Source organism: Pteropus medius, unplaced genomic scaffold (assembly GCF_902729225.1).
Source record: "Pteropus medius unplaced genomic scaffold, Ma_sr-lr_union100, whole genome shotgun sequence".
Classification (NCBI taxonomy): domain Eukaryota; kingdom Metazoa; phylum Chordata; class Mammalia; order Chiroptera; family Pteropodidae; genus Pteropus; species Pteropus medius.
Window position 1 is genome coordinate 15,328,084 of NW_024349804.1, and position 11,799 is coordinate 15,339,882.

General features: G+C 56.3%; 1 protein-coding gene across 1 annotated transcript in view; it reads right to left on the minus strand.

Annotated features, from left to right (window-relative positions):
* The window catches only part of PDE6B (phosphodiesterase 6B), a 29,689-nt gene that overhangs the window by 16,842 nt on the left and 1,048 nt on the right, over window positions 1-11,799 (minus strand). Inside the window, exons 2-3 of the mRNA XM_039838372.1 lie at window positions 9,607-9,759; window positions 9,373-9,462 (exon numbers count right to left, since the gene is read on the minus strand). Of these exons, the coding sequence (XP_039694306.1) occupies window positions 9,373-9,462; window positions 9,607-9,759 (243 nt within the window). The remainder of the gene's footprint in view (window positions 1-9,372; window positions 9,463-9,606; window positions 9,760-11,799) is intronic.

The window sequence follows — 11,799 nt, forward strand, 5'->3', positions numbered from 1 at the left end:
GGACACTGGTGCGGCGCGCGCGGCTCTGCCCGCCTCAGGCCGGAGGTCGCCGCGTCCCGCCGGCGTCGCAGGCGGCGCACCGCCAGCCCCGGAAGAAGCCCGTTTCCGCGACTGCGCGCTGACAGCCGTCCCAGCTCCCTCGTCCTCCCATCACCTCACTGGGTTATCAACCGGCCGAGCCCGCACGAGCACGAGGGACGCGCCGGAAGTGGATACCGGAAGTGGACCCCAGACGCCGGAAGTGGACCCCAGACGCCGGCCGAATCACAGCTGTTCTGCTGCCGCCACCGACGCACCGCGTGGCGGATGAAGCCAGTAACCCTTTCCAACGGTTCGAGCCACGCACCGGGCGACGCCAGGACACTGAGGACACGGACCGAAGCCTGAGGCTCAGGTCGCTGCGCAGTGCTGCAGCCGTAGAGCCCGGGGGCGTTCCACAGAAACGAGAATCAAACCCCGGCTGCACCGGAAGACGTCACGTACCCACGAGCTGTCCCACCCCGGGCCTCGGCCAGACGCCGGGACAGCGGCGCCCGGGCCGCTCCGCACACAGTGCCCTGGACGGTGCGGAGCGAACACAGCGCCCTGAGCCAGGGCCGCGAGCAGGGAGCGCGCCCGCATCACGAGGGCACGGAGGCGCCGCCGGCATCGTCCTCGCGTCACAGCGAGGGTCAGCGTGTCCTGTTTCACCACGACTGGGGCCATCGACATGGGCTACGGCCATTCTGCCCATAATCCTCACAGCAGCTGTTACAACACAACTGAAAATTTCAAAACGCTTTATTACTTCGGCACTGAACCTGAAGCAATTGAAACATCAAACCCCTCTGCTTCCTGAGAAATAAAATGAACGGAAATTTAATTTACTCTTTCTTTACTATGATAGGGATTTTGGTCATCATTTTCCCAAGGATTTGATTCCTGTCAAGTAGGCGACTATTTCATGACTGCCTAATTGCTATTCGACAATGTCTAATTCCGCCACCATCGGAGCAGAGAACAAACTGCCCAAGCTGACGGAGGTCAGAGGTGGCCGAGCCCTGACACTCCTTGCCGTGCTCGTTGGTTCAGCCTGTCTGCGAGGCCTGCTCCCCCACAGACGTGCCCCACTCACGGGTGTCCGTCACCCAGGAGCAGAGTTCTGCCGCGGGCAGGCAGGGTCGCCCCGGGTTCCGCCAGAAAACAAGCGTCCCCTGCCCGTTTCCTGCCTCAGGGAACCCTGGCCCCCTCCCCCCATGGCGGCTGCGGAGACCGTCAGGCTGTCGTCTGAGGGAAAGCCCTCCCCGTGTGACCAGTGGCCAGCGCCTCCGCCCGGTGCCTGCAGGCTGACCTCTTCGGTGGGTCACTCTGGGGAGCTGGACATCAGCCCAACTCCGGCCTCTGTTATGTGAGTCGTCCTCACTGCAGTGACTGCCCCCGACTTTGCAGTTGCCAACACGCTGGCCTAGTGTTCACCCTTCTCATAAGACTTATTATGTGACAACAGCTGGTGACCAGCGAACCTCAGCACTCTGGAGACCGAGCATACTCAGGGGCCCTCACAACATCGGCCTGGTCACACGGCTCCCCTCGACTCAGTGGTGCTAGTGTCACCAGGTGAACTGAGGTACTCACCGCAGACCGATGATGACAAGATGGCCCAACCCTATGTATTGTCTCGGAAGCCTCATTTTTCTCCGGAGTTTCCTGAACTTCCTGCGCTTCCAGTCTAGCCCAGTGCCCGCCCTGGGCTGGTGGGGACCTCCTGCAGGCGTTGGCCCCTCGCACCCAGAAGTGCTGCTCCTGAAGGCCCCGGTTCCACGGCCTCCAGAGCGTCCATCGCACGGGCCCACTGGTCTGCCCAAAGGAGCCCGCCCGCGCCCCAGCCGGTCCCCGGGGTGCAGGGGTGCACATGCACAGTGCGGGCCTCCATGACACGTGCGGCTGCCGGCTGTGCCTTCCTTGTCTGGCGTGCACGTCGCCTGGAACACTTCACACCCGGCCCCCACTTTGGGTTTGAAGCCACTGCCCAGACTGACACTGTCATTCCCGTGGGCATTTTCTGAGGAGGCTCTTGTCATAGTACTGAACAGTGCAGGTGACGGCCAGGCTGTCAGTTTCATATAGTCCGAAGAAGAGCAAATCTCAAGCCAGCACCCTCCCCTGCACGCTGCCAGCCTCGTCGCTTGTACCTACTGTGCTCCGACTGGCAGGTAAACGTCCCATGGGAAAGCCGAGCCCGCCTGAGGGGCTCTGACCTGGCAGGGCCGGCACGCCCGCTTCTGTCCCCAGGACCCTTCCTTGCAGCCGTCGCACTCCTGGCACTTGACTTAGAAATCGTGCCCCCTCACGCTTGCCCTACGGGTCCCACACAGACAACCCAAGGTCGCGATTGGCTGCCAGTCCAGCCTATGAAAGAGCTCAAAAGCGGGAGAATGGAATAATAATTAACTTGAACTAAAAGAAATGATTTTGACCTGTTAGAGCATGATTAAATTTATAATTACAGGTGTTTCCTAAATGTCCCAAATCCCCATGTCACCTGAGCTGCTACAGCACAGTTGTCTCGCTGGTATCCCCGGCCTGGAATCGGGTGCAGGACTGCCACTACTCGTTGTACGCAGCCCTTACGGTGTCGTTACATACAAAATCTCAGCCTTCTCCAGTGCTAAGAACTATTATTCCAACTATTACATTAGTAGCTGTTACAAAGAAATACCATAATCTGAATAGACATGGACACCTGTGGTCGGGCAGTTGGTTCACTGGCCAAAGGAACGAGCGGGGACGGCCTCAACCCGCCCTGGGGCTGTTTTCCAGTCCCTTGTGAACACTCATGTTAACGTTAAACATGTGGCTTCTCTCAGTGACGCTCAGTGTCACCCCCGCCACAGACCCCAACCACAAAAAAAGTGGACAGCGCTACGCTCAGCCTGTTAGCACTGTTGGTGCCAACGCTGGTCACCACCCCAATGCTCATGGTACCGGGCTCTGCGTGGGCGCCATGCTCCTGAGGGCTGAGCATCCGGTTCTGCCCGCCCGTGCGCAGGACGTTAAGGTGGCCCGCTAGCCGTCCTCATGCACTGTGGCCTTGTCTTCGCCGAAGCCGGAGCTGCTGAGCAGGCGCCCCTTCAGCTGCACTCCGAACTATAATCTCAGCTGGTGGCCCACAAACCCTTCTCCCTGTGGTGGCGCTGCTGCGGTCACCCTGCCCCACGCCCCTCTGCACGCGGGCTCTGGCTCGGTGAGGAAAGCACACATCACCACGGCCGTATCCGATTGCTGTCCGCAGAAAGGACACTGCCTAACATCTGTTCACAGCCTCCTCGAACGTCCACCAAGCACACCCAGCGTCGCTCCAGGAACTTCGCACTGTAACTGTAGTTTAATCAAAATGTTAGATGTGAATCTAAGAACAGAAAGTGAAATTGTTACTTACCCAAAGAGTATGCAAAAACTGCTAATTCGCGCCTTCCTGTAGACCAATATTTTTTCCAAACTTTTAAAAGAGAGGAGTTATCCGTTTGTATCAGCAACTGAAGCGCTGGTGGAATTCCAGATAAAACTAATAACCCTCGTTGCCGCCTCAATAGCAGTTTCTCTGCTGCAAGGGTGCTGCCACACTAGCAACCCCGTGCAGCGTTTACGAAAGAACCCGCACGCAAACCCACGGCCCCGCCCCGGTGAAGTACACAGGCCTGGCTGAGCGGAAGCAGCACTTCTCACTCCTGGAATACGAGGGCAGTGGCCAGCAAGGGCCCAGTGAGAGCACTGGCTCGCAGCTTCCCCGAGGGAGGTGGATGACACCCTGCTGAGCCGGAGGGGTCAGCACACAGAACGTGGGAAGAGCGTGTCTGGGAATGCCCCAGATCTGATAAGAGACATGAAATGTTAACATCCAAGAAGCTCAACAAACTCCAACGGGGATGAACTCAAAGCCGCCCATCCCAAGGCACGTAAAAGACAAGGACAATCTTGAAAGCAGCCATGGAGTCGTGACTTGTCACATACAGGGATCCTCAATGAGATTGTCAGCATGTTTCTCATCATGAAAGGCAGACATATTCAGAGCACTGAAAAAAAGCCCTTCCAACTCTAAATCCTAACATGGCAAATCTGTCCTTCAAAAGTGCTGGAGAAACAAACACTTTCCTAAACAAAACCACCACTAAGACTCTGGGACACGACCAGCCCTGTGACACATGCTGAGGGGAGCCCTGCAGGGTGAGGCAGTGCTGGACGGTGACTCGAACCGTCTCAGGAAGGAAACATCTCAGTAAAGGCAGATACACGTGCAGTTGTAAAACATGCCGATAATAAATGAGACGTGAGGACACGGAAAGACATACCTTCCTCGTGAACTGGAGGAGTTAATGTTACTAAGTCTCAGTGCTACCCAAAGCTATCCACAGGTTAAGTATAATTCCTACTGAAATCTTAGTGGTGTTTTTGCAGATGTAGAAAAGCCCATCCTGAAATTTATGGAATCGCATCAGACCCCAAACAGCCAAAACAACCTTGAAATAGAAGAACAAATGTGGAGGACTCACACTCCTGATGTGAAAACATAATACAAACCTACATTAATCAAAACAATATGGTATTGGCATAAAGACCAAATTATAGACCAATAGACTAGAAGAGGATGTCCAAAAATCAACCCTTGTTTATACAGTCAAGTAATTTTTGACGACAGTGGCGGGACCATTCAATAAGGAAAAAAGAGTTTTTTCAACAAATGGTGTTGGGAAACTGGATATCAACATGCAAAAGAATAAACCTGGAGCCTTACCTAATACCATGTGCAAAAATGAGCTAAAATGGATCAATAATCTAAAGAGAATCTAAAAATATAAAACTCTTACAAGAAAATATACATCAAATGTCTCACGACATCAGATTTGACAATGATTTCTTGTATATGACACCAAAGACACATGCAACCAAAAAAAATTGACTTCCTGAAAATTAATAACTTTGGGCATCAACATAACCCATGATGGGACAAAATGACCGCACATCATATTTCTAATAAGGGTTAATATCTGCACTATAGAGAGAACTCCCCGAGCTCAGCAACCGAGTCGGAACGGAGGAACGCCTCGAACAGATGTTTCTCCAAAGAGCATGAGCAAATGGCCCACACGCATGTGAGGAGCGCCACATCACTGATGACGAGGGGAGTGCAAGGCACAAGTCGCTGGTGTGCCACTTCACAACACAGGACGCCGCATGAAGAAGCCGGAAAACAAGTGCTGCTGACTACGGACGAGCACAAGTTGGCACCGTCAGCGGAGATGAAAATGGCACAGTCGCTGGGGAAATTGTGGTTAGTCCTCAAAAAATGAGAACGATTCCCACAGTCACCAGACGTTCCGCTTCTGGGTGTATGTGCAACATAATTGAAATCGCGGTTTAAAAGAGATGTCCCTACACTGTGTTCACAGCAGCATGATTCACAGGAACTAGGATGTGAAAGCAACCCAAATGTCCACTGGTGAATGAAAGGACAGCAAAGCGTGGTGGACACTCTCAGTGGAAATGATTCGGCCTTAGGAAGCACCGTGTTCTGACCACGCCACTGCACAATGAACCAGAAGGACTTACGTTAAATAAAATAAGCCAGTCGCAGACACGCAGACACTGGGTGACCCAAGTTCCATGAGCTACTTAGAACTGTCAAAACCACACACACGGAAAGGACGGTGGTGGACACTCACAGGCCACTTCATCCGATGACAGCAGATCACAGATGCTTCTGAATGTCACACGGAGCACGCACCAAAATGGACCATATTATGGCCACAAAACACATCTTAACAAATTTAAAAGAATAAAAATCATAAAAAACATCTTATCATACCACAGTGGAATTAAACTAGAAAACAATAACAAAAGCAGTGCAGGAAAATTCCAAGCAGATTAAACAATAGACTCCTAGATCACACATGGGTCGCAGACGAAGTCGCAAGAGAAATTTACAAACGCTTTGAACTGAATGAAAATGAAAACAAACTTATCAAAATGTGTGAGGAGTGGAATGAGATTGGGGGGATTCATTGCATTATATACATATATTACAAGACAAAAATATCCCAACCAATCATGTAATCTTAGTAAACCAGGAACGCAAGACCAGTTTAAGGCTAAAGCAAGCAGAAGAAAACATATAATAGCTAACAACTTTATGCTCCCAAATTTGATAATTTAGATAAAATATCTTATACCTAAAATGAATTTTTCAATGCCTTGAATGACAGCCACATAAGGAGAACTAGACTAATCAGAACAGACCTACAACTCTTAAAGACATTGGATCAACAATTAAAACATTCTCAAAAGAATCACTCCCTGATGAGCTTGCTACCAAACATTTAGGGAAGAAGTTAAGCCATGTGACTACACTCCATCCCTGAAGGTGGAGCAGAGGGAACACCTCCTCAGCTGCTGCAGGAGGCCAGCGTTACCTTAATACTCCAACCAGGTAAAGACATTACAAGAAAAAATCTATGGTCTCAAATCTCTCATACACAGAGACATTAAATTCTTAACAAAATAGTACCAAAACCAATTTAATAAAACATAAAAACGAGGACATGCCATGGCCGGTTACTGTCAACATGCCTATTCTTGCCAACTTGCTGTACAGAGCAGGTGCAGCTTCAATTAAAACACTGGCAAGTGGTTCTGTGGATACGGACGTGCTGACTGCAGTTCACATGGAAAGGTGAGAACCAGCGCAGTGAACCCAGTGCTGCAGGGCGCATGTGGCAGACCCGATACCCCAGCTCACCATGGCAGAGCACGTGACCCAGACGGGTGGTGCTGGTGCAGGACAGACACAAGGTCGGTGGCATTGATGCCGGCCCCGGGGACACCCACGCAGATGCAGCTTTGACGTAGTCAATGCCGGTACGGAGGTGAGCTGATGGGGCCACTTCACCCCTGCAGCCGCCACCTCACACTCGCACCCGGCCTGGCTCTGTACCGGTCACACCCGCACGCCAAACAGTGTGCCAGCCACAGACGAACTCAGGGACCCGAGTGTGCAGCGCAGAGCCACCAGATGGCTGCAAGACGACATCAGAGACGATCGAGGTGGCTCTGGGTCGAGTGATGAGTTTTAAGATACAATACCCAACTATAATCCATGAAGCAAAATTCATAACTTGGATTTTATTAAAATTTATAACTTCTGGTTTTCCAAATACACTGTTAAAAGAATGAAAAGATAAGCTACGCCTGTGGACAAAATATTTACAGATCAAATATCTGACGAAGGACTTCGCTATAACATTGACAAGAAACTCTTTCAACAGTAAGAAAACATGACCTTCACTTAAACGGGCAAGAGATCTGAATGGGTAACTCACTAAGAGCAGCACGTGCACACGGCAAGGGAGTATTTGCAAAGGTGCCTGACATCACCGTCATTAGGGAATCGTAAGTTGGAACGATCACTAGACACGCCTACTGGAATGACTAACGCCAGAGGCTGCGGGGGGCACAACAGGACTGCCATGCACTGCGGTGGGACACAAATGGCAGGGCTGCCTTCTGGCGATTTCTCGCGGAGGCGAGCCGGGTTGCACCGCACGACCAGCAGCCTCACTCCTAAGTGTCTGTTCAACGGAACTGAAAACTGACGTCCACACAAAACACTGCACACGGATATTCACAGCAGTTTCACTCATAACTGCCCCAAACCGGAAGCGACTAAGGTGTCCTGCAGTTGAATGGATCAGTGCACTGTGGTCCATCCAGACAACGCATTATTCAGCACTAAAAAATGAGCTCTCACGGCACGAAAAGACACGGAGACCCTTAAATGCATGTTGCTAGATGACAGAAGCCAATCCGGAAAGGCCGCACACTGCATGATTCCAGCTAGTGACAGAGTGGAAAAGGCGAAATGCGGAGACAGTAACAGGATCGGTGGTCGCCAACGGTGACGGGTGGCAGAAGTCAAGGCCGGAGTGGACATTCACACTCCAGCCAGAGAAGCGGGCAGGGCTGGGACGGCAGGCTGATCTGCGCCGAGTCGGTGGGACACAGGAGGGCGCATGGCACCTGCACACACCATGGCACCTTGCTGGGCACACGGCACTGGAACACAGGCCTCGCTGGGCACGCAGCACCTGCACACACGCGCCTCGTTGGGCGCATGGCACTGGAACACGGGCCTCGCTGGGCACGCAGCACCCGCACACACGCACCTTGCTGGGCACACGGCACCGGAACACGCGCCTCGCTGGGCACACGGCACCGGCAGCCGCGAGCTCCCTGATGCCAGATCTCAGGTCCCGCACAGGAGCCAGGGCTCCCGCAGAAACGGTGGGTTCCACGCCGGCAAGAAACATGCAAACACGCCTGCAGCACCTGGTGGTCCCGGACAGCAGGGCGTGCAGAAACCCCCAAGGAACAGCCGACCAGCACCCAAACGAGGAGCCCGCAGAGCAGAGCTGGGGCCAGCGCAGCGGGCTGCACGGCATAGGGGACGCTGAGGGCTCCGGCAGCCAGTCAGGATGAGCTGTGCGACTGAATCGACGTCACTGCACTGTGTCACCGGAGTCCAGACTGACAGAAACAAATGATCATACGCGTCTACAAGCAGGCAGAAGATACGAACACCTCATTCTCGCCGTGCAGGGCTCACAGCGGCTGCCTTCAGAACAGCGCCGTCCAGCAAATGCGGCTCCGGCTGTGTCACTGGCGTCACAGCCCTCCCATTGGCCCGAGCCGGGCCCCGAGCCCTGCCCGCCCGCACCAGGGCCTTGCTCTCAACGCCCGCACTGCGGTCCAGCTGACCGCTGGCTCTCAGCTCCATTGTGGCCTCAGGCCGTGGCCACGATCTTCCCTCTGCCCAGGACACCCTCTGACCCCTTCCCCTGCCTGAGTGTTCTCCCACTGGCCCTTCCACATAGGCCAACGTGAGCCTGAGAATGGCAGGCCTCGTCCCCTGGGCGGAGGACCCAGCCCCACCTGGCTCTAGGCCTGGAGCCATGGCCACGGCCTTGCGTCCACTCACTGCTTACCCGGGCTCCGTGGGCCAGGACCAGAGGCTGGATGACACGGAGGGGACGCCCCTCGCACCCCCTAAGCCCCACAGCTGCCTAGTGGAGGGGCCCACACCCATGGGGGTGCTGGGCCCACGGTGCAGTGGGAACCCCTTCCCTCCCGTCGTCCACGCTGACGCAGCCTGGCCCCTTCCACGGGGTGTCAGAGCCGCTGCAGCTGGCAGCTCCCAGCCCCCGGTGCTCCCGCCCTCCTGGGCCTGATAGCGAGCCAGGGAGCGGGATGGCTGGGGCACACTCACGGTCACACCCACCACCTCAGAGGCCACTGGGCCTCTCCCTGCAGCCACGGTCTGGGGCGGGTGGCCCGGGCAGGTACCTGGCCTCGGCGCGTCTCACAGTTGTGCAGGTAGCTCAGGTGGTAAATCTTCAGGTTCAGCGTGCCAAAATTCAGGTACTTCAAGAAGATCTGAGGCAGAAGGGGCCAACCCAGGGGTCAGACACCCTGGTTTTTAGATGCCTGCCCAGCCCTGCGTCGGGGCCACACGCAGGTGCGAGCCTGCCAGGCACAGACACGTGGGAGCTCGGGACAGAGAGGCAGCCCAACACTCACATCTTCGTCCTCACTGGTGAAGCACGGGCCATCCAGCTTGTTCACGGCCATGATCACAGCCACAACGTCTTTGCCATTCATGACGGGGGTGGCCAGGATATTCCTTGTCACGTAGTCAGTGAGCTCGTCTGCGAAGGAGCTGAAGTGGGAGCTCTGTGAGGAGACAGAGGCCGTCGCTCAGTGGACCCGGAGCCCGGTGCCTGTCCCTGGGGTGCGGCTGTGCACTGTGGAGGCCCCCGGCCCCTGCTGAGCCCCGGGCAGCCCAGCCCCCGACATCGGGATTCTGGGAAGCACATCTGTACACGGCCACTGGCCTGTCCTTGGGGCCCAGCCTGGCTCTGTACCGGTCACCCCATCTTGGAGCCAATGGCCCCGGCTCTGGATTCCAGACTCTGTGGAGCCCTCCCAGGCACCTGCCTGCTCTGTTCCCCACTTGGTGCCCCCACACCTGTCCCTGGATGCCTCACGTGTGTCCCATCTGCCCGTCCCCAACCCCTCCTGCTCCAGGCTGCCGTCCCCTCCGGCCCCACATGCTCCTCCCCAAAAGACAAGCGCCGAGGGTCCCTCGCACCCCCAAGGCCTGTCCACCTGCCCCTGCAGGCTCCCCGGGCCAGCGGTCCATCTGTGTTTGCTCCATGGGGGTCGCGGCCCTGCGATGAGAACTCTCTGCTCCTGGGCCTCCCACGTGGGGCTGCTGGGGCCTCTCAGAGCCGGTCATCTGAGCGCTGGCCCTTCAGGTGGCCAGGACTCTGTTCTTTGGACTGGACGTGGCCCCAGCCTCTCCCTCTGCTCCCTGAGGGCTGACTTGTCCTTACACTAGGCCACAGAGTCACAAGGCCGGGACCTGGGCCCAGTCCTGCCCAGGGGCTAGTGGCCATGGCCGAGCCACATCCCCTCCACGAGCCTCCCAGGGTCTCTGGGGCTGCCTGGGGTCTCAGGGACTGCAAAGGGGTGTGGACACCACAGCCCTGCAGTCCCCTCCCGACACTGCTGTCCCCTCCCACGCAAGCGGCCCCTGAGCTGCCTCAGGGAGGGGCACAGCCTCTCTGCATAGCCACGGGACACCTGGCACTTGACTTGCGACACACTTCACAGGAACTCACTTTTCTGCACATTTAAAGTCTGGTCTCTGTTCCACTGAATCTGAGGTAAACCCAGCATGGCCGAGTAAAGAGGGGACATTGTGCCTGTTCCCCACAGACAAGGCTGGTCAGCAGGACACCTGATGCAGGCTGGAGGACCCCAGGGCAGCCAGCCCTGCAGGGAAGGGACATGGCCTAGGACAGGCCGGAAGCTTACACCAGACCCTCAGAGCAGTGATGAGACGCTGCTGCACTGGTGTGGGGGCGCTGAGGGACGGACCCCTGATGGCTGACTCAGGACGGGGGACCATGCAGCGTGTGGGGGCGGGGAGGGGGTTTGGCGCAGCTCCTGTGCTGAACTGTCTTCTTCTGGGTAGTTCTTGCCCCTGGGTCACCCGTTGCTTGGAAGGGAAGTGAGGACGGAGCTAATCCCAGTGATTATGTGATTCAGGTCGCGGTCGAAGCCGCTGGGATAAGTTTAAGAGGATTGAGGCTGCTGCCCCTTTCCAGGCACCGGCGTCCTGGGGGTTGTCTGTCTCCAGGGACAGGGGGACAGGCTGCTGGGGGGAGGCCCATCCAGGCGGCAGAGCGAGGAGGCCGGTCCAGCTCAAGGCTCCTGCTTCCAGCTCCCAGGCCAGACCGTCTCAGAGGGGGTGCCTGAGCCCCACTGTGGCCCCTTCTCCCGGCTCCCCTGAAAGCCTTCGCCTGCCACGGCCCTGCCTGTCATGCCCAGCAGGCTCCTCACACTCAGCGCCTGCAGACCAACGTCACCTTTCTTGTCTCTCACACCGTCCCCTGGTGTGGCGGCCCCACACTCAGCTGTGCCATCTGGACCCCCTTCCCTGCCCAGCAAGAACCACCGCCTGATTCGCTGTGCTCTGTCCACCCCTCTGCCCTGCCCCCGGCTCAGCCCCAGTGGCTTCCACTGTTTCTGAATCCCAAACCCAGCTGCCAAGCAGCTTGGCCTCAACCGGGGCTTCGAGCTTGGGGCCCCTGTCCCCCCCGGCCCTCCTCTCTGGGCCTTTGCCCGCTCAGCTGGGTCTTCCCTGCCCACCGGTCCATGGAGCCCTGGGCTGCCCAGACCAGCCAGGTGCCACGGGCCTCCTTCTGG